Raw genomic sequence first — 23,216 nt, 5'->3', positions numbered from 1 at the left:
GAGCTGGCACTGGAAGATGGTGATGCCAGCAGGGTTGCCCCACCCCAAACCTGCAGCCCCCAGACTACCAGGACAACTTACAACATTAAAAACAAGTGATTGGGTTGTACTTAATCTTACATCTTTTATTATAACACAGAGGAGCTGTGAACTTTGCAGTGAGGCCAAGTTCCTGCTCTGAGTTATGCAGAGCATTGATGGGAAGCTCTCGGCCACCCAGAAGACTATGTAAATAATGTAGAGCTTTAAATTTACAGTATCTACTAAAACACAAAGCAGCAATAACTTATTATAGCATTTAATTTCTACTGAGAAATATTCACCTGCTCTTTAAAAATCCCTCATATAAAAAAAAAAGGAAGATCAAACCCTCACAATATTGAACAATAAAGCTGGGGTTAAAGGGAAGGTTATTATGCTGTGATTACACCTGTGTACTTCCCTATGGTTTCATGCATTGGGACTTCAGGAAGAAATGGTTTAACTTGACTGGTCTTGTGTAGAAAACTTTTTTGAAAAGTTTTCAATTAATGGTGTAGTGAAAACTCAGACAAGAACCATTTTAGTGAAATCTTTTTCATGTCTGAGGACACAGCTTCACTTATTTCTCCACTTCTCCCCTCTTTCCCTCTCGCTCATCCCCCATTAAAAAGATCCAAGAATAATAAAGTTATCCTCATATTCCATGTTAATTATCTGAATGATTTTGACTACTGCTAGATGCTAAATCTACCAGTATGACAAGTATCAGCCACAAACACCCTCTCAGCCCCAGTCCCTCACAGCTGCTTGGCTATCCCCCAGTAACATACATTTTTTACTGTCCTGTAGTCTCAGAAATCTTCCCCATGAGCACGCTCTTGCCCCTGCTTTGAGCTGCAGCACACAGGTCAAACACTGTCAAGCAGAGGAGCTACAAATCAAATGCTTTTATTGTCTGAGAGCAGAAAACAGTGTGAGGACTGTTACCAGTTTTGGTGAGCACTAGGGAAAGTGCTCTCATCTCTCTGGATGATGACTCTGTATCTGTCAGTAGGATCCCAAGAATTTCCCAAACCAGCCTCCCTTTGATTCATGAGACCTTACCTGGAGCACTAATGGGAATTGTGCACTGTCAGGTCTCGTTCACACTGGAAGCACACAGGAGGCAGAGCAAACAAATCCTCATTTTCCAGTTTAACTTCATGAAGGATCTTGGGAATTACATTTTCCTTCCTTCCTTGCATGAAAGAACCTGAAAGGAGGCAGCATTCAATCAAAAAAAAATCATGAAAAGAACTTGGAAAGCTGTTATCTTTATTTTCTTTTCCTCTAAATGTAACAAAGAAATTATACTGCCTGTTTGTGTAACATTAGGGACATTTAGATAAGCCAGGACAGTTATTTTGTAAACTCCCGTGGCTACACCAGAACAATTAGTCTGCTCTACAGACAACACCAACAGCCCAAGGTCCAACAATGCACAGATGTAAAATTTTAAATGTTGGTCAGCTAAAGCAGTGTATATCCCACATTGCACTGAAACAGCCTGCTCATGTGGAAGGTAATGATAGTTATAATAGAACTAAATCAGAAACTGCCTATAAAAGTAGCTGTTAGTAACTTGCACATCACAAATAAGTTAATGTAACACTACCCTGTACATCCCTTTATATTAACTCTGAAGACCAGGCACATTTCATCTTGCTACAGCTTGAATTAGACCTTCATCAAACCTTCATTTTAATGGGTGATCAGCATGGTCACACTGAGCAATCCATGAAAAATGTATTACTAAATAACATGGCACAAATAATTTTCTGAGACACAAAATAAAACAAATAGGACAGGACTTTTCCCTAGACACCTTGTTAGGAGGCTTCTCTAATTATAATATGCCACACATACAGTTTGGAAAAATTTCAAAGGAGTGCCAGAAACTAACCACCAATATAGTGCCTAGATCACCTTTCTGGGGAATATTTCCACTGAAAAATAGATCCTTATATTTAATTTATAGACCAAGACAACTGGATTCCAAAACTCATTTTAAAAAATACTATTAGAGATTTTGCAGGACTTCCATGGAAAAGAGAAGTTGAGAACAGAGCTCATTTACATGTGAACTTCTATCACCTGTGCACACATCTGCAGAAGCTCAAAAAGGATGATCAGGATCTGAAGACAAAATGCAGACTAAAATAAATAAGGATACCACTGAATCATTCAAATGCAATGCCAGGTGTCAGAGGACAAGCAGGAGACAACTTGGGTTCAGGAGCAATGTCTGTGCCCTGTGTGAAATACATGCAATAGTTAAGTGCTGTGTACACAATTAAAAACTTTAATAAAGATGTGGAAAGTAATGCAAATTTGGTGGTTTTTTTTTTTTTTTTTTTTTTTTTTTTAAAGAAGACTGAAAAGATACTTATTTCACTGCCAACATGCTTATTTAAAATTAGGGCAACTTTTGGTCCAGAACCTAGACCATACATTCTTTTCCAACCATAAGTACTGAAGGGTGGGAGTAACAGCTGGTTTGATTGTAAGATAAGAGAATTAGATTCCCAGTAAAATTATACAAGAGTAAACCATGGTCTTGGGCAGTAGGTGTGTTATGTCCTTGGCTTGTCTGCAGGGTTTTTTAAGGTCTTAAGAATAATTTCAGTTTTAAAACTTCGCACTGAAAACTTGAGTTCTGCTGCTGGAAGATCCATGTTTAATCCTTACACAGCATTACTTTCACATACTGAGGCTGACATCACGGGTAGTCAAAGAATATGTTTAATAAAAAATAATTAAACTTCCATTTGCTCTATAGAACATCATAGAAAGTAATTCAATAAATTACAAATGACTTTTTAAGACGCTTGTTCAACTACAGAAAGCAAATTCAGACTACACAGAACACAACTGGCAAATATTGCAAATGTCCAAAAAAAACCTGGACTAAGACTTGGATCATGAAGCCTGAAACAAGGGATAGAAATACAAGGCAATAACAGCTAAGGTTTTTTAGTAACTACCAACACACACTTTTATCATCACCTTGGATATCCTTTTAATTTTAACTTCAGTATTAGTGTAATTCTACTGAGGTTTCCTTATAACCCTTAACTTTATACAACCGTATTTGCATATAGTTTAGCTGATAGTGGGACACTTTTTTCCCCCTCTGGATCAAACTGATGAAAAATAACCCAAATATAATTATGTTCAAGTCTACACCAGCCTTCATTACTTGAAACTGTAATTGCCTTATTACATAGAAAGAATCACTAGAACAGTAACCAAACTTACTTGACCATAATAGGAAAATACTTTATTTCATAAATCTGATATAAATTAGGTTTTAGCCACAAGATTTAGGGCTTGTTTTGTGGGGGAAGGGTGGGAAGTGATGGTATTGTTGACATACTCCATCAGCAAACGAAGTTAATAACTGCTTGTAAAACTTTGGCTATTTCATAGATGCATCCTAGTTAAATAAAAGTGCTATATTACACAAAGGGCAAAATATTAAATATGAAATACTTTTTCTTTTAATGACGAAAGATTGGCTACCCCCTTCTCTCGGCAGTTTTTGATTTTCACTATTGCTAAGACACTGCATGAAGGGCCAAAAATCAAAATACTATCTGGGAAAATACGTAACCAGCACAATCCAAATGGTACTTGTATAATTGTGTAATTACATCTAATACTGTTTCTAATCGTGGGGCTAGTTATTTTGCACATAGAAACTTATATTTCATTGGTAAAGTTCTTGATAAAAAACAACACAGTTGTTTTACTGTACAAGCAAGCAACAGAACTATATCAAAATATACAGTTTTTGTTTTTTATTTTTAAATTTATCCCTTTGTAAAGCTTTTTCCATGACTTTCACTAGTACCTGTATCTGTTTTCTCTTAACACTTGCCTATTCTTGGACCGCAAATGATGTAACCAAGGTCACCTGAAGTCTCAGTCAGTTCAGAAGTTCTGTAAATGTGAATCTGGGCCTCGACTGTGTCAGAGTAATAGCAGCTTAAGAAGAAGGAGGAATCTTTGACAGATTTCATATAGTAAAGGGTTCTAAGGATTTGGACTTGAAACGAGATGCCTTATGCCCTGTTACTGTGGTTTCTAGGAATAATTTGTCTTCCTTACTATTCAAAGTGCTTTTTTCTTTAGTGGGTAACTCAGCATAATATATGAAGTGATATCCCAATAATGATTTTGGATAATGTTTAGTCAGATTTAAATCTGCAGAGAAGTTTAAACTCAAAAGGAGTTCAAAACTATCTGTACTTTATTTACCATTATTAACTGGGAACTCCAGGAGGTTTTATGACATAAAACACAAATAGAAATCTACACAAACAAAGCAAACAAACAATTTTTACATGAATTATGCAGTGTTGAAAGGTCTTTTCAGTGGCACTTTATGATAGTTTGCCTCTTCTGAGTCTCGGGGAAACTACTCCTCATTTTGGGACTTTTAATTCTGCAGAGGGAGCCCAAAACTTTGCAAGGTGTAAACTAAATAGACCTACATGGTGCCAAGTAGCATGAGATAAGACAGCTTTTGCTTTATTTTCCCCTTACTGCTGTCAAAGAGAACAGCTGCAATAAGGGGGAAAGAAAACCCCAACAGTCTTACCTCAAGTAACTCAGATTTTAACATGCTATACAGGATGTCTTTAAAAAACAAAACAAAACCTGAAAACAAGTAATAGAAACCAATGTAAACTTCCTAAACTAACTCAGCTGAGGTAACAGGTAGCCAGTTTAATTGGCTAATTGGGAAAAATTTATCTTCTTTTAAACACACTTGTACCTGAATTGGAAACAGCAGTGCATCACAACACTAGAGCATTTTCATGTAATTAAAGCAATGGATGGTGATGTAGATTCTACAGCTTTCATGACATTCATTAGCTGCCCAAATTATTGCTGAGTTTTGATCTGTAAATTATAAGTGTCAAGGAGGCTGTAAAACTATATTCAAATTAAATCAATAATATGCATAAAGTATTCTGTGTTCACTGCAAATATATTAAATATACAGCTCTTACTTGAGCATTATTTTCATAAAATTAACCCCCCAACAAAATTATAATGCCTTTTGTTGTAATTTTACACCATTGTGTATTTGATAGTACATACAAGTTCAGAAACTTATGAACTTCAAGAAATATTACATGCAAAACGTCTCTGAAAGCAGTTTGCACTTCTAAACAAATACTGAAATGTTCGGTCAGTAAATCATTGATGCACTCAACACTGGGTTATTTACAATGAAATAATTAAAGAATAAATTCAAAATCAGTTTATAATTTAAGTGCAGAGTCTGGGGTCAGTCTTCATCGCTCGAATCCGAATCCTCAGATGAAGACGATGTACTGTCAGATCCAGATGAAGCATCTGCTTTCTCTGAACCCTCATCTGTGCTGTTTTCATTGTGAGAGCTTGGCTCTGTTCCCCCTTTGTCTTCCTGATCTCTAACCCTAGAATTTTCCTCCTTTTCTTCTGTGGGCTTGGCTGAGCCCGTGTCATTGCTTTCACTGTTCTGTACATCAAAAATATTAGACTGAGACAAAGCTGGGATATGAAGATTAAGGCCTGGAGTGAGAAGCATCCCTGGGTAAAGTATGTTGGACAAAAGTAAAGGGTTAAGAGAGAGAGGATTGGCAGCTGCGGCGGCAGAGGATGTCGAAGGAGAACTGGAAACAGAGTTTTCACCACCAGTGTCCGTGTTTTGGTCTTCTGTCCTTTCCTTCTTTGCATCCGTCTCCTTCGCATCGTTTCCCTTTTTCTCCTCGGCGGATTCCGTGGACTTTGCCAGGAGCCCTCCCATGCCCAGCAGGTTTGGCAGCCCGGCCATGCCCGACAGCAGCATGGGGAACATGGCAGCCACGTTCTTGGCCTCTCCCGCGGCGGCGGCGAGGCCGGCCGGCATTCCCATGAGTCCCGCCGTCACCTGCAGCGACTGCAGGTTGTGCAGGTTGTGCTGCAGGGCCTGCAGGCCGGGCAGCTCCACGCCGGGCAGCAGCCCGTTGGCCAGCAGGGGGTTCACGGACACGCTGTGCGCCGAGGCTGCGGCCGCGGCCGCCGTGGCCTTGGCGATCTCGCTCTTGGGGCGCCTCCCCCGGCGGCTCACCTCCTCCCGCACCACCGGGCCCGTCAGGATGCGCTCGAACATCCCCTCGGGGAGGAAGCCCTGCAGAGACACAGCGGCACTTTAGCGCCATTCGGCATCTTCAGGATGGCAAAGGAAAAGCAAACACAGAACTCGAGTGTTCAGAGCAGCAGCTCCCTGGAATTTGGGCTGACTCTGTGCTGACCGCATCCCAAATGTCTACAGCCCATCTCCACTGTGAGGGCTCTTCTCACACCCTCTGCTACCCCACCCTTCATGGCTTCCGGGCAAATCAAGCCAAATACAGCTAATTATAGGAGCAAGCTAAGATCTAAGATCTAAACCAGCATTGCTTTGAAATATTATCACACAGCAATCGCTTGACAGTTTAATTCGTTTTCAATTTAAAGTTAAATATGTGTGATTGCACACAGACTGACAATCCCTGAGCCCTTTTTATTTTCGCTGGTGTCTCTTTAATGCCCTCATATTTCATCTCATCCATAAACTGAAGAAAAACCAATAAAGACTCAATCTGAATTTAAATTAAATTCTTAGTACTTCTATTTAGGATTTGTATAGTATTGCTTCACCACTTTAAGACCTCCTACCTAACAACAAAGAATTGCAATGAATACCAATATTCCCTTTAAAATGTATTGTCTTGAAATTTCCTTTTTAAAAAGGCAACCATAAGATCAAATATAACTCAACACTATGGTACAACTGCCTTTTTCCCCTAGCAAATAACTCTGATTTGTATTAGCTTAATACAACCTGAGCAATTCAGAACTCAAGTTCTGTTCTCCTCTACTGTAGGTAACTGCTACTTTCTCAAAGTAATTCTGCTAGTATTTATACCTCTATTCAGAGGTATACACTATACAATACAACTTCTTTAAGTTCAAAATGTGGCCTTATTTTCAAGGCAAGACTAACTGATAGTATCCTCACTATCCTGATTTATCAGAGGTGCATGCTAAAAGTAAAATAAATATTTAAAAATAAGAATTTTTTTCCCAACTGAAACTTTAGAGAAAGTACTCTCTATCTTAAATGATTTCTTGGCTAATATCTTTCCTAAAAGCCACTGGGCTATATTTAAGACACGAGAAGTCACACTATTACAGCATCTTCAACAAAATCTCTAATTTGGGGTTGCCAGTCACTGTTCCACCCCTTTCTCTTATTCCAGTTGTGCCAGCAAAGCATTTACTGAACTGAGCTGGCAGAAAGCTGACACTGACTCATGTTTGCTGTTCATGTAATACCAGAAATGAAAATCACACCTCTTGGCATGCATGCTTTTTCTATTTGCCTTGTTTCCTTTCAGATACATTTCATGTCATGGTTATCTTATTCTGCAAATACTTACAGACTGTTTTACCACGTCTCCCCACTCAGGAGCCACTCCATACTCTGGATTTTCTTTCAAGAATCTGCACAAATCCTTCAGAGGAGGAGCAAATGCACCCCCAACCTGAGAAGCAGAAGATAGAAGTCAGTGAATTTGTGACAACTGATAAGAAAAAAGGCAACATTAATACCTGACACTGTTTCATTTTTTATCTTTTGAATTACACAGTACAAATAAAGCCTCACTTCAAGTTATCATGGAGCATGATGCAGCTTTTGGCTGACTCCTGGTGATAGATGTGTATGTGATTTGTTCTAAATCTACTAAACTCAAATTCATCTATTGAACTCAATTCAAGACTTCAGTATTTGACATTCCCACTGATGTTTAATATTTAGTATTTATTTAGACATGCAATGAATGGAAGAGCAACCACATGAACAGAGAACAGTGGTCCAAGTATTACCAAGAAGGTCAAAGTACAACCCTGTTAAGCTTTTCCTTTATTCAGTATATAAATCCTGTTCTCTCATCTCAGTCAACTTCTAAAACTATTTAGGAGGCACTGCAATCATGAATTAAGTTCCTGAGGTTTTTTTTCATGCAAGAAGGGCCAAAATAAAGTTACTAAACAGCATATCCTAATAAAAGCAGATAAGCAGGAAAGTAAGGTTTTTAAATTAATGAGACGAATTATTCAGATCCAGAAAGAAAAAGAAGAAAATTTTCCAGTTTCTGCTTAACTTTCTCTATAAACTGCAACTTAAACTCATATTTTCTAGGCTACTTTTGGGCCCTCACTCCCTGCTACTCAAAAGTATTACAGAACTAAAAAAGTAAATGAGAAAAAACAGGTTTGGTGACACACAGAAATTGGAGACAACTGATACATGGAAAACCTGGTATTAATTAAGCATCCAAGCACCAGCTATGGAGTGGAAATTTGAGAGGAAAAAAGCCATCATGAAAACACAGGTTTTCACAGTAAACAGAGATCATATCTCTCACTCCTTGATCTTCAACTTTGACAAGATCCCTCAGGGCACAGCTCTTGAAGAGCAGCCACAGATCTCAGTTCCAAGAGACTCACAACCATTCTGGTTCCCCTTCAGAGCTGCTGTCTCAATACACTGAAGAGATTAAAGACTCAAATTCTGCCTTGCTCTCCTGTACAGATGGACAAAGCTCCTGACCTTAATATAGCAGCATACAAAAAAACCCCATCCTGCTTCCCTTGTAGCTGCTCCAACAAAAAGAGAAGCAGGCAGTGCCACAAGGGAAAGGGAAAATGCTCCTTACATGGAATCAACAGCTCAAAGACTCCCCCCGGGTTGCTGCTCTGGTGCTACACTGACATTCAAAGACACCATCAAACACACCTGGCCAGATCTGTTCAACAGACATCACTGATGTTCTGCATGCTTTTCTTGAATATTGCCTTTAGCCTTCCCTAGAGCCTGTTCAAATGCATTGTGCTGTTCCCAAACTTTGACCACCTGCACAAAAATTCAATTCAACACCTGCCCTCACATCTTCCACTGCTGCCTTTTCACACAAGAATTCCCCTTCTCCTTTTGTTCTCCTGTTCCCCTACCATTTCACCTAGAAATGTGACTGACAGCCAATACTACTGGCAGATCCACAAAGGGCAAATGGCAGACATTACTGAAAAAAGCAAAAAGCAAAATAATCCAGTACAGAGGATTGCCTCAATTCCAAAGGACAAGTTTCTTTGGCAGATATATTACCAAAACAATTTTGCCAAAAATAGTAATGAGAAGATCACAAAAAAATCTCAAACTTCTGACAAAGTTGCCACTTTGATAATGGATTTTGAACATTTATTTTAGTGGCCCCTGCCTCTGTCTGAGTCAATGGCACAAACACTGCATCATACAGAGTGTTCAGTTCAATAAACCATGAGCTAAGTTTCTATCTCTATCTTACATATTTTCATAGTAGCAAAATATTTACTAGAAGATTGAAATTTACATCTTTTGTTCTGTGCCAAAACTTTAAAACAAAAACCTTTCATTTGTATACTGGGAAAATTTTAGTAAGTGTAGCATATTAAGTTCTTCGCCGGGAGTAACTTTTCATTTGGGGAGTATGAGAATGGGAACAGTATCATAAATACCTTTCTTGCATTTCTTCTATTTATGAGCTGAACACGTTCTTCACCAGTTAAACTGTTAACATCCAGTTTGTTGGGGTTTCGACAACGGTGTCGTTTTTGTTTGGGCCTCCCATCGTGCAGCTGCATCCTCTGTTAGAAAGGAATTTAAAAGCCAATTATCCTTCTGATATAACTGCTTTTAAAAGTAAGATCTCTGTGCATTCTCTTGAGTCAGGCATTAATTTGAAGCCAACTTCAACTTCAGAAATATTTTAATACCAGTACCTATCCACTAATCACAATCATTTAATAAGCAGTCCAGTAAACAGCACTACATCATCTCTCTGATGCCTCTGCCCATTGCTTTACTAATTTTTCAGTTTTTAACAATGCTTTAACTGTCTGGAAGATTGCTACTGCTTTGTATTACCTTCATGGAGAAGGAAGGTTGTTATTCCAGATATCACACATATGATTTTCTTACATTAAAAAATGTCAAATTTAGAAGTAACAGCATGAGAAGATCATACCCACACAAACACCACTACCACAGCACTGTACTGTAGGTATGAGATGCATTCCACAGTAAGTTCTTTAATCCTTTTGCACATCACTAAATATGCTGTTACACATTTTCAGCCCCTATCATCAGTACCACGGTAATATGAGTTTTCTTGTCCTAGATAATTTTTTAAATACTAAGTGAAATCATATAAAGATCAAATGGTCTTGATTTGGTGTTGCTTTTCTTGGCAATTACATTTGTGAGAAAAAAGGAAGGCTTGGAGACCTCACACTGTAAAAAGAAATGGACATTTTCCTTTTTCTATGTGGAACAGAAGAACAAAGAAGTAATTCCCCGTAACACAGAATACAAACCAAAATACATAATATGTGAAATATTGTACTATTTAGCTAGGGAGAGGTGAAAGAAATACTCACAGGAATACAAGCTCCTGAATCTTCAACATATCCAGGATGTTCTTTAAGCCACCTTTCTAAATCTTTTCTTTTAGGGGCATCATCACCTGCAAGCCTTGTTCCATCTTTTAGGTTAATAACAGGAACTGGGCTCTCTGCATCGAGCATGCCTTGGGACTGTGTGTAGGTGAGTGCTGGGTTTATTCCTGCAGCAACCTGGCAGGAGTTAATACCTGGATTAACCTGGAGAAATTAAAAACATCTGCTTTATTGCACTGAAAACAAGCCATCACAATTTTTTCTTGTATGAGTCAATGAAAGGCGCAGTTTTGCAGATCGCACTCAAGGACTGGCTCATGCCAAAGAAATCCCTTCAAGTCTCTGTCCAATGAGGCTCCATAACAGATGTTACAGGCAGGTATGTCCAAGTCACAAATTGGACATAGCTATGCTATGTCAAGCCACAAATTTTTAATAATACATTGTTAAAGTTCATCAGAATTCAAGTTACATTTTAAAAACAGTTATTTCTATTGTATATATCTGATATTTAATGACACTCCACCAGTTTTCATCTGTGTAATCATAAACTATCAGCAAAAAATATCCCAAATCAAAGTTTTGCCTACAAGCTTTTGTGGCGCAGGGACAGCTGGTTATGCTCAATTAAGGCATTAATAATAATAATAATTTTGATCTTATTTTTTGGATACAGAATGAAGTTTACTTACATGGTTAGGCTGTTTATTTCTATTCATAAAGAGGACATCAACCCCCTCCACATTCTTCCTTCTTCCTCGTCTCTTTTTGACTACAGGCTGACTGTCAACGATGACTCCATTGGCACTGGCTGTTAAGTGACTGGAAGTACCTATTAAATGAGGCAATCAAACTTGTGTCAGATGCTTGTTTTATAAAGAGAAACATTCTGAATACAAAAAGGAAATAAGAATATTCTAATTATTGCAAGTGCATGTAATTTCTACATGTAACAGCTAAGATAAATAGCCCTTTGTTTTATGATTGCTTAAAGCATCATGAATATCAGGTTCTGAAAGCTACTTTAGTATGAAAATTTCATTACTGCCCCTGCACCCCCTCCAAATTTATCTATATAGGGATGATTGCTACTGACAACTGTTGATATCATACACAAAGAGAGGCAGACATCCCTAAACAAATGTTCAGCAAGACTTTAATGGTTTGTTGCAAAATTGAAGCAGAAGCTGGTCTAAGTTAAGCACCCATTTCTAATAATTTCCAATATTTTAATCCAAATGTTAGGTCCTTACTTCAGGCTCATTTGTATTTGTCAGAGTATACCTATTGTTATCTTGTTATGAAACAAGCTGTAAGTTTTTGGCTATAAATCAAAAATTGATTCCAATTGTCCTCCATGGCCTCTTTATATGAGACACAAGGAAGATTATCAAGAGTTCAAATTGGCAGAGGCATAAATCTGGAACTCTTCATCTTTATTTACAAAGTAGCCACATTAAGTTCTGAGTTAAACTGATTACTGTCAGTGTACAGTGATGCACTCTATAATTATTAAAATCTTTGGAGGGGGTTTACAGTGTATAATGGCATCATTCTACTAAATTAACATTACAGTAATTGACACTATGATAAAGCATCATGCGCTCCACACTGGAGAGAATTTCTCCAGGCTGCAGTTTAGAACACTGCAAACATCTCTCTCCATTGCCAATTCATGGATATCAACAGAAGAACCCAGCAGACTGAATACTACATTGCCCTTCTCCTTTCTGACATGTTTTGTACCTGATTTGGGAAGTGATTTGGGGAAGTTGACAAGGCTGGTTTCTGAAGCATTCTGGAGTTCACGGAGCCGAGCCAGATATTGCTGCTGACCCAATGCACCCTCCTCGCTTTCAAACGGCCTTTTCTGAGACAGTCCCTGCTTCTGAAAAGTCAATTTCAAACCACCTTCCTGTTAAATAAATGCCAGGATTAGAAGAGCTTCTGCTGAAGCAGAAAGAACTACTTCACAATCAGGATTTCACATACAGTTACTCCAGCAGAATTGAGAAAGAATGAAAACACTGTGTTAGACCTTGTACAATCTTGTTCTTCCATGTAAAACCAGAATATGAACAGAAATTTCATCTGAACTGAAAAATCCAGACACTGGTAAGCTGTTTACCTCCAGAATCCAGTCCTAGACCCAACTACAAGAGCAAATAGTCACATATTTTTATGTGCTACAAATAGGTCCCAAACTTCAGATAAACAAAATGTTTGAAGCTTCTACCCTGCATTTAAACCAGGAAATTTTCCTGTAATCCTCTAAAAGACCATGAAATAATAAAGTGCTTGTTGAAATGAAAAAAAAAAGCTGAGCAGCAGAAATATCTTTTTATACTAACCAGATTTGTTAGAAACAGCATAAAACAAGCTGTCTGAGGAAGCACCAGCATGGCAAAAACTCAATTCAGGGGAAAAAAAAAAAAAAAAAAAAAGATTCCTTCCAGTGGCTTAAGCAAATAAAAGAAAAAAAAAAAAAAAAAAAAAAAAAGAACACAGAAAAACCCCCTCCCCAAAAAACCAAACCCAAACCCCAAACACTCAGTGCCCAGAAGCAGCAGACCCAAATACCCACAAACAAGTGTGTGAAGAAGTGAGAGTGAGAGCAGGCAGCCACTTGCAGGTAAAGCATGCCGCACACCGCAATCGCAACCAGGTCCTAGGGCAATAAAAATAAACATACGTCATTGATTTTCACTGTAAACTCCTTTTCTCGTACATGCTTCTTCACCTTTGACAGCTGGGGAGATTGCTCATATTCTTCTTTTACAGCTGCCAGAGGGGGTGTGGGTGCACTGGGCTCACAGTACTCTGCAGCTGCCCCTGAGCTGTCCAGCAGCTTGGTGGTGTAGAAGGAGGCCACGGTGGTGCTGTCGTAGCTCCTCCGGGCTGAAGGCCATTTACCCTTCAGCACTGTCTGACAAATGCTGTCCAGTCTGTTAATCATAACTCGGTCCTGAAATATGAGAAAGTCATTCTGTAAGAGCAATGCTTACCAACACTGTTACTTTTATGTATTAGCTCTTAATTCTACAGAGAAGAGAAATGACAACATTTTTATCACTGGACTTGAAGATTTTGAAGTTCCTGGATTTGTACTGATTCGCTGTAAATCTGTGAAAGCACTTCTGTACATAATACTATAAACCTCTAAACAAATATGCAATTTCTCTCATCTGTGCAGGGTCTGGCAAATGACTGAAATACACTAACTTCCTGATTTTTAAAGGAAAGATATGGTAACTACCAAAGCAATATTTGTATGTGTGGCTTTGACTCACTGTTAGCAGGATCTGAACCTGTGAGCAGCACCATACCATACAGCAAATACCATTTACAAAACTAAACCTACAGATTACTATTTATGTCTCCTTTTATCTTCCAAAGCCATGTAATTCCTCATTCCCATCCTTTGGGCACCAAACACAGATAATCACACACCTCTGTAATACACAGTTCTCAAGTCCCAGTAAACTCAGCTAAGTACATGAAGACTACAAAAACTACTGGATTTTCTGATCATTTCACAGTTATTTGACAGATAAATTTGCTAAAATTACAAGTTCTGTAAGCAAACACTTATTTCTCAGTTCAAGGCTCTCTGCTATATTTGATACAAGTCAACTTTCTACATTTTGAATGTCATTTTTCACAATGTGCCAAGGGCTTGTAACATTACAATTATACTCCCCTTCAAGAATTATTAAAAGCAGTACCCAGATTTAAATGCATGTTTTAGGAGACAACATAACAACATCTAAAAGGTCCTGAAGCTCAAATCCTACAGCTATTGACCCTGCTTCTTGGTTCTAACATACTTAACAGAATATTCATGTTAGAGCCCACCTTCAACTACTATTTTGGTTTTCAAGGTTGCATTATGAACTTGCCTTTGGCCAGTAGGATGCAGCCAGCATGTATCCACCTTGTAGGAGATAACCAGAATTTGGTGTCCCATTGTTCATCTGGAAACTGTCCTGTGTCTCATCTTGTGTGGTGCTCAGAGAGGCCACACTCTCTTCGTCATAGGCTTTTATATGTGGAGTTCCTTCTGCTAAATAAAACCATCAAAATCATTATGCTGTAAGGGAATTAGACACTTACTGTAAGAGGTCCAGGTGAATAAAACACACACAACAATGTTCAGAGAAAGTCCAAACACAAAGTTAAACTGAAGAATTAGGTTTTTCAGGCTGATCCTTTTCTAGAGATGTAAATTCCACACATATTCCTGTTAGTATTTGGAAGCTGAAGATGTTGACCATTTACTATTGGAAACAGACATGCTTCAGAATCATCTAACAGACAGTCTTCACTTAACATATTTATTTGATAAGACAACATTCACTAAAGCATTGAATTAAATTGAAAGCAAAGGTGTCTATCACCAGCACATGGGAAATCCACTGGGAGAGTACTTTAAAAGAACCATTTCGTTTACTGCATGGAATACTGGATGCTCCATGCCTTGAACATGTGTGCCTGCATAATTCAGTTGTTCAATTTTTGATCATTGAGGATTTTTCCCTATTATCTTTCCAGTGTGTCCTCTGGCTTTCTTATATTTCATCATTAGTATTTAATTTCTGCCTCCATTCAGACAACAGAAATTTCACTATGACGTGGGGAAACAGTCTGAAACAACAAAAAAAAAAGTGTTGCCTGAAAATCCAACTACTACAGTAGCACAAGGAGCAAGAGGGGCAGCTCTTCAGAAATTAGATTTGTCCTTAACAATAGCTCTGTACTGAGTCATCTGATAGAATCCAGCACTCCCTTCAGAGATGCTTCAAATGTGGAAAGTATGCCAAAGGGTCATTGCCATTGAATCACCAATGAAATAAAACCTGGCCTTAAAATTATAATACAGATTAAGTTAAGTGAACCTTCCAGCCTATACCCATCTCTTCAAACTAACAGCAAAACCACCAAAAAAACCCCTCCAAAACAAAAAAGCCATCTGACTTATGAGATTCTGCAGTCTGAGGAAGGCAGGATTATTTGCCTAAACAGACTGAGCTGGTACATAACAAGCATAATATTTGGACTTGCAGCACACTTATGGTAACCACAATCTCTATCTGAATATTTATGTTATATAAGCATTCCTTTGCTGTCATTGTTTTACTGTTTGCACACCAACTGCTTCCTCTAAAAACGTCTTTTCCCTGCTACAGGCAGCAGCATATTAGTAATTTTCTCTAAGTGGAATTTTACTTGCTCAGTAATCATTTCCCCAGTAAATTAACCCCATGGTTTCCATTTGTCATCTCCATGGACAAGGAGATCCATCTGATTAAGACAATGCCTTTTCCTCTTAGGCATTGGAAAAGAACAGGTTCTTCATCCCACTGCCTGCCTTCATTTTCTTCCCTTCTCTATTACCATTTGTATCACATAGAGAAATCTTTCCATATTCTGAGTTTCAGTGGGGGAAATAGAGGCCACTTCACAGCAGCAAAGTAAGGAGTGTACTATATAATGAATGGTAGGGTTATTAAAAACTCTAAATCACTTTATCAGAGGTTTTTGCTTCCAGTTTGAAGCTTTCACTGTGTCTGTGTTACATGGTCTTATGTGCTGCAGCCACCTCAGTCTTGGCTAAGCAGGTTTTATTTTAAGTGAATTTTTTGAAAAGTTTTAAAGTGTTTGAAAATTTTCAGTGCAAAAACATTGTTTGGGCACTAAAATTCACAACAGAAATCAGCTGACATGACTCGAGTTTGGACAGAAGGAAGCTTGCAGGTTTTATGAAAGAACATATGAGGAAGCTACATAGACAGGTGAGCAAGAGTGGAAAAAACAAACAGGGAAACCTAAAGGATCTGTTTAGGATAAGAACCCATAACAGGGGATACACACACAGAGAGTATATTTCCAGAAAATGCTGCCCATTCCAGTCTCCCACACATGAACCACATGCACAGCAACCTTGCTTAGGGATCACAACACGTCCTAAGTACCTCACCAAGGCTCTGATATGGAGCAAACAAAAAGGAGTATTCCTGAAATTCTTCCAACTCACTTGGAAGAATTAAGCAAATATGTTTATTTACATTATGTTTAATAAAGTTAACTTCCATGGGATCTAAAAGCCTTTTAAAGACATTTTTCCATTAAGAATAAACTAGTTCAGTAAAGAATTATACTGCAGAAGTAAGACTACACACATACCACGTTTTTGTGCCTCCTCTTCATCACTATCACTCTCTTCAGACGATGATGATGATGATGACGATGATGATGAGGACGACGAGGAGGACGATGAAGATGCTGAAGAACAAGATGAGGATGATGAAGAGCTAGAGCCAGATCGAGAGTGGGAACAAGATGAGGAAGACGAAGAGGATGAAGATGATGACCTGGAAGAACAGGATGATCTATCTGAGTCAGAGTCTGAGTCAGAGCTAGAGTCAGACCCCCTTTTGCTGACTCTCTGTTTTTTGGAAGCTGCGTTTGGCGTTAGAGGCTCTGTCCTTGCTGCCACCATGCGTCTGTCTGTCTCAGCCTTCACGCTAGGTCTGTGGTCTGACATTTGTATTGGGGTGCCATTTTTGGGACTCAAAGGTTCAGATTTTAGTATTGTCTGTGTCTCCTCTGTAGACATAGATTCCTCTTCAGAAGACTGAGGATCCTCTTTCAGATTTTCATTTTTAGCTTTTGTGTCCTCAAAAGCATTCACTTTAGCATCTGACAGTCTTGACTGAGGTGTAAGAGGAGAAGCAGATAATGCCATCTGGTACTGGTGCAAGAGTGGAGTAGAAGTCCTTGAGAGAGCCACTTTGTTTTGATTATAGTTCCTCTGGGCAGACATAAATGAGAGTTCAGGATCACGAAGAATATGATAATCTGTCCTGCTGACTCCGTGCTTAGCAGCTCCAATAAGCAGATCCCTGTCGTGAGTCCCACACTCCCACCAGACAGGCAGGTCAGGGTTTGGCTGGCACAGCTTTAGCCTCTCAAAGAGCTGGGGGTGCCTGAGGGCCTGTTCCCGCACTTTGCGCAGGAGCTCGATGCGGTACAAAGTCCGGGAAGCGCGTTCCTCCGTGATGGGCTGGATGAAAAGGTTTGGGTCCACGAGCTCTGGATTAGAACAAAACAAATGAGAATCTGCCAAAACCAACACATCAGTACTTTACGTAGATGACTAATGAGCTAAGATATGTCTCCCCATTATAAGCTTGCAATTTTACCCTCAACAGGTTTCCTTAATTCTTCCTCCCCCATTTTTATCTTCCAACACATGAAAGAAAAACCTTTTCAAGGTAGGCACCGACAATACAAATGTAAAAAGTAAAAACATACACACCCACCTTCTTTTGAGGGGAGGCGACAGACCCTCCTGCACATTGACATAAATGCATACAGGTACTTCTCCAAGCTCTCATCAGTTTTCTTGTGCAGCCGAGCCATCGCTCGAAACTTGGTCCAGTCAAACCGTCCCCTCTCAGGATCAAAGACCACTCCAAATGTGGACACGACTCTGTAAAAGTCAGCTTCTTCTCTTCTTGTCCATCTTGACCAGCAAGAAAAAATGTGAAATTCTGTCAATTTCTTCACTGTTTCACACATTATGTCTTTACCATTTTTTATGTAAGGGCAGATTGAAAAAGTACATTTGCATGCTGCACATACCTTTGCTGTCTTTCAATCTTAGCAGCCATCTTTGGATTTAGTGCAGCTTCCTCATATGGCAGCTGCATCATACTGGTTTGTACTGGGAATGCTGGCTGGATCTGCTGGGCCTGCCTGTTCTTACTGGTGCGTTGATAAGCGGTGATCAGGCGGCGCAGCCGCGTTGTTAAGGCAGACTGAGTGGGCCAGTAGATTTTGTCCCCTTCCATCATTTGTCCATCTGTACAAAAACCAAGTCATGGGAAAAATAAAGAAGTTGATTACTGCTGGTGTCTATGGTTCTACATTAGCTAATGAGATTTTAAATAAGAATCACAAGAATTAAACAATTCAAAACACAACAGCAACTGGCTCAGATTTGTAGTTTTATGGATTTACCTCCATCTGCTATTACGAGATCACCTGGGGATGAAACATCATCCTGTAAAAAAACAAAAGAGAAGCACAATTTAAAATATAGCCTCCTCCAGAGATTTAGGTTAAATGTACATCTTACAACAATTTCTGAATATGAAAAAGAACAAAAGTAACAAATAGTTTGGATAAATGGCTAACAGGGCATACAACAGAACTATGCAGCAATTCCCTATCATTCCCACCCACCCAGACAACTTCAGAAACTCATGGAGCAAGCCTTATCAGCAGAAAAAAAAAGTAATGATTTGCCCAACAAAAAGGTGGAAGTATTACATTACAAGTGAATGTGTGTTGAAGTGTCTAAGTGAATGGGTGTTAAAAGGAACGATTAACTGGTGCCTACTATACCTCTATGTCATCTTTAAACAGTGCTGGTGCTGGTTTATACTCTGGATCTTCCACATCCCTGTTAAAATTTCAACACAAAAGAAGCCATTTTAGTAATATTTTACACTACTAACTGAAAAGTTCTTACACTCTCTTCAATTAAGCAAAACTCATTTAAATTTAGTAAGATGCTGTATTTATTTTTTTCTTTGAAATGAAGAAAGTATTTCATGGCAACTTTGGCTTGAATCCTGCTCCCCCCAAGTCACTGTATCATCCAAAGATATTCTTTGATGAATACCTTTATATACAACTGAAAACCTCAGTGATGAGGCAATGAATAAAAGCAGTTCTCTCTTTCAGCAGTAACCAGTAATTCTCACATTGATCTACTGGGGTCACTGGTCAGCTACACAAGACTAAGACATGAAAAGCTGACCTGAAATCAAGTTGAACAGGTCTGTAGCAATCCACCTCTGAATGCTTTTGCAATTCAGTGTCTAAGTAGTATTTTTAACTTATCAACACAAGGTAGAATCCTTGTCAATAACAGGTTGCTGCATTTTTCCCTAAATGTCAAATCCCAAAGTTCAGTAGTTGATTTACCAACCCTCTTTCCCACCCTATGGGAGTAAAATCACAGTGGAATCGCTTACAACGACACCAAACTCACGTAAAATCAGTTAGGAAGAGAATAAGGTACAACATGTAAATACAAATTTGTTTGCTTTAAGGCCCCAAAACATTCCCTTCCATACCCATCCATATAATCATTTGCTCTCTGTTCAGCAGCAACTGCTTTCTCATCTGGTTTTCCAACCCTTTCCAAGAAGCAAAGAGCTGGGTCTGCTCTGATAGTGTTGTATTTTTCATAACCTATAATGGAAAAAGAAGTGGCAAAAATTCAACTTGCAGAGTACACAAAAAAAAATTGAGTGTAGAGTGTTTTTATTTTGGGGTGTGGGGAACTGCAAACACAGTCACCCTCATTACTCACCATGTTTAAAAACTCCAATTAGAAGAGATTTATCTGCATCTGCATCCCACCACTCAGCAGGAACTTCAGAGTGGTCTGGCTCAGGAACCCAAACATCAATTTCACTAAAGACAATCACCAAGAGCATACCAACATTAATAGAATTCAGAGGCAGAAATACATTTTGATATTAGTACATTTCTACTTCATGTGGGACTTTAAACCTCTCTCTTCAAGCACACAAATACAGTAACACCAGCAATACAAAACACCCAGACAGCTTAGTATTTAGTATTTGAGACCAGTAATAGGGAAAGAATACAAAAGCAAAACCAGTATACAACATTCTTCCTCTCTAAGTGAACTTCAACTCCCAGCAGCCTGTGCTGGCACAACCTTGCAAACCAAGGATTATCTGGGTGAGTGTTTAATAGCATGAGAGGGACTGTTCTTCACGAGTATTTCTGAATCAAATTACAGCTTTCTATCTCCCACAAGCTCCAGTAGCAGTGAGTTCAAGAATTTCCAAACAGCAATAATTGCCTTTACACCAAAAAAAAAAGTAAAAAAAAAAAAATGAAGGCATTAATGGAATACACAGCACATAATCAAAAGCAGATGAAAACCTGCCAATTATCATGTCAAGTACATAATTCTATCTTTCACTCACTTTTTCAGTCTATTTGACTCATATTATTTTACTTTATATAGCTAGACTCATGAAGAGGAATCAGGACTTCCTCATGTCAAGTTGATGAAGTGTTTAGTAAACAAAGAGAAAACAAAAAACATGTTCCTCACAGCCTAAGGATAAACACATTTAGTTTTAGCATGTCTTATTTAGGTCTAGGCAGATTCTTGAATATTCATCTGACATTTGAAATAAACAAGTAAAAATACTCTCTCTATAGTTCACCTGGCATCAGTTCCATCAAAGACCTTTTGGAATTCATTACCAATGACTTCTTGCTTTAAGTAATATAGCATTCTTACTCGAAGTAAGACTCTAAATAAAGAAAAAAGAGAAATACAAATATTAGAACTCAAAAAGCTTTCAATAATTGTGGATTGTTTTCTTTTGTCTTTTGTTGTATCTCAGATATTTCAAGTCATTTTCCTAAAACCTACTTCCTTCACTTTTAAGGAAGTAACATCCAGCTCAGGTGACCTAAGACTTTTTATTGTCATCACATTTACAAACTGTTTCATTGCAAAATTTTCTTTCAAATCCTGAAGACCAGGGTCAGCAGAACACTCTTCATTTGCTTCATAAAATACTGCTAAGAATAAAGTACTATTTCCCTTTTCCTGCTTAGAGCATGTCCTTAGAGAGGATTGAGTGGGCTGACAGTGAACAGCCTCCCCTTAACCTTTCCTTTCCTTCTCACTCATAATTTAGTGACCCCAATGACTTCTCCATGCTTTATCTCAATTCTTGATTACGGCTGTATGAATTGTCCAAGCATAATATGGCAACTTTTGCTACAGAAAAATTGTTTATCTACACCAAGCTCATTCACTGCCATGAATGACTAAGCTTTCACAAACTGGTAGCTCATATTCTCTGAAGCCTAAAAAACATGCCAGGGAAACAGCATGTGAGATTGAGGGGCAACAACTTCAGTGCTTTCAGTCTCTCTGATAAGCACTCCCACTCTTTGGTCCCTTGGCTGCTGCAAGGCTTCCCAAACAAGTTAGCAAGGGATCCCTCCATACACAAAAACAGTGTCTTCAAAAATTGTAACAGAATTATTTTACATGTGAAATTATCTGTTCACCTACAAAGACACCATGACCTATTTATTCTAATCAAAATAACACCATTAAAACTTCTTTCTTCCTACTGCCACAACTATTTTAAAGTCTAAGACAATGAGAAACTAGAAGAAAAAATCATACATTGAAAGACATTCACACTTCAGCTACTGCTTACTTGTTGCAATGGTGTTTTATGTGCTTTTTGTAGCCTTCATCTTGCAACAGATGCTCTGGATTGTATTTTCGAAGCCATTCTGCTTTGTGTATATCAAAAGTGCTAGCCTGGGTCTTCACTTTTTTTCCTTTTCTTCCTCTAGGCACAGGGGCTGATAAGCCTGTATAATGTAAAATATTACAGGTATAGATATAGATGCCCACAAAACTGACAGTTCCCATATGCTATACAGATATTGAATCTGCAGTGCAGGATCAACACTAACATCAGTATGTGAGACTTTTTGTGTCTCAGAGCACCTCTGGAGTACACATCACCAGTAAGGACCAACAGGAGAGGGGGAGAAGAGGAGTGGGCTGTCTGTCACCTACCATGAAATAGAATAGGTTATTCTGAACTGGAATGAAAGCTCACACCAAACACCATTTGGGTAAGCCATCAAATCCAAGGCAAAGCAGCAACGACAGTTCTTTGCCCATCAGCTGAATTGTGTGCTTGAAATAAATCCCATTTATTTCAAGCAGGATGTGTTCAAAGAGGGTTTATTGCTGTTTTTATCCCAGTACCACAGACACACATGAAGCTGTTTGAGTGCAGAAACACGTGAAGTCCTTACCAAGGTGGTTCTGTAACTCTCGTGTTTGCCCATCCTCTGTTGGGGTGATGAGATCCCATATAAAACTCTTTATTTTCTCATCCCCTCTGTAGTGAACAAGGCAATAGGCTAAGAGGGCTCTGCAAATGATCTCCACATCATGCTCATTCAGCTGCCTCTTGAAGCGGCCGTGGGACAGAATTTCTCTCCATCGGCCCCACCTAGTCCAAAGTGAAACACAAATCAGCACCTGGAAGTGAAACACTAGGGTACCTACAGACTTCTCTTACAAAAGAGAATTTTTCTCTAAAATACTTAGCTTTTAGCCTTTTTCTTTCAGTTTAAGTTAATGAGTAGAAATAATAAAGTAACATTTGCAATATAACTCCACCTGATTAAAACAGAGTTTTAAACAAGAAGTGCCTCTTTACAAAAAGTATGGATGATTGTTTTAAACTTCAAAGACACAAAACTGATGGGAACTCATTCTGACAAGAATGCTGTTATTTTTCTTTTAAGATGGGTGAGGGAACACCTAAGATTTGATTTCCAAATCAAGTTATCTGATTTCAGTATGCTTAAAATAACTGGTTAGATTCTCAGTTCCTATTTGTGCCCCACAGAAGTGCAAGATGTTCTACAATTATGAAAATCAAGTTACCTACCAAGGCATTATTTCAGACATTTTTAAGAGCTTTGAGCCAGCCTGCAGCACTTACTGTAATGATTTTTAGAGAGACTCCTGAAGTGCCCATGTTAAAAGCTGTAATCTCATTTGAAGAAAGATT

The 23,216-nt window shown here is 38.6% G+C and overlaps 1 protein-coding gene across 2 annotated transcripts in view; it reads right to left on the bottom strand.

Moving 5' to 3' along the window:
- Positions 1–2,747: 2,747 nt before the first annotated feature.
- Positions 2,748–23,216, bottom strand: part of CHD9 (chromodomain helicase DNA binding protein 9) — an 86,453-nt gene continuing 65,984 nt past the window's right edge. Inside the window, exons 24-41 of one of the 2 annotated variants that reach the window (XM_059481171.1) lie at positions 22,450–22,649; positions 21,834–21,993; positions 20,817–20,906; positions 19,922–20,025; positions 19,683–19,800; positions 18,946–19,003; positions 18,559–18,601; positions 18,181–18,400; positions 17,859–18,061; positions 16,720–17,628; positions 14,436–14,596; positions 13,229–13,501; positions 12,283–12,451; positions 11,229–11,368; positions 10,519–10,740; positions 9,598–9,726; positions 7,479–7,583; positions 2,748–6,184 (exon numbers count right to left, since the gene is read on the bottom strand). In XM_059481171.1, coding sequence (XP_059337154.1) covers positions 5,321–6,184; positions 7,479–7,583; positions 9,598–9,726; positions 10,519–10,740; positions 11,229–11,368; positions 12,283–12,451; positions 13,229–13,501; positions 14,436–14,596; positions 16,720–17,628; positions 17,859–18,061; positions 18,181–18,400; positions 18,559–18,601; positions 18,946–19,003; positions 19,683–19,800; positions 19,922–20,025; positions 20,817–20,906; positions 21,834–21,993; positions 22,450–22,649 — 4,168 coding nt within the window. In that variant the 3' untranslated portion in view covers positions 2,748–5,320. Of the gene's footprint in view, positions 6,185–7,478; positions 7,584–9,597; positions 9,727–10,518; positions 10,741–11,228; positions 11,369–12,282; positions 12,452–13,228; positions 13,502–14,435; positions 14,600–16,719; positions 17,629–17,858; positions 18,062–18,180; positions 18,401–18,558; positions 18,602–18,945; positions 19,004–19,682; positions 19,801–19,921; positions 20,026–20,816; positions 20,907–21,833; positions 21,994–22,449; positions 22,650–23,216 lie in introns of both variants that reach the window. The other variant, XM_059481173.1, reaches the window with a different exon arrangement.

This window comes from Ammospiza nelsoni, chromosome 13 (assembly GCF_027579445.1).
Source record: "Ammospiza nelsoni isolate bAmmNel1 chromosome 13, bAmmNel1.pri, whole genome shotgun sequence".
In the NCBI taxonomy this organism is placed as follows: Eukaryota; Metazoa; Chordata; class Aves; order Passeriformes; family Passerellidae; genus Ammospiza; species Ammospiza nelsoni.
The sequence above is the reverse complement of the archived record's forward strand: the minus strand, read 5'-3'. Positions and strand labels throughout refer to the sequence as shown.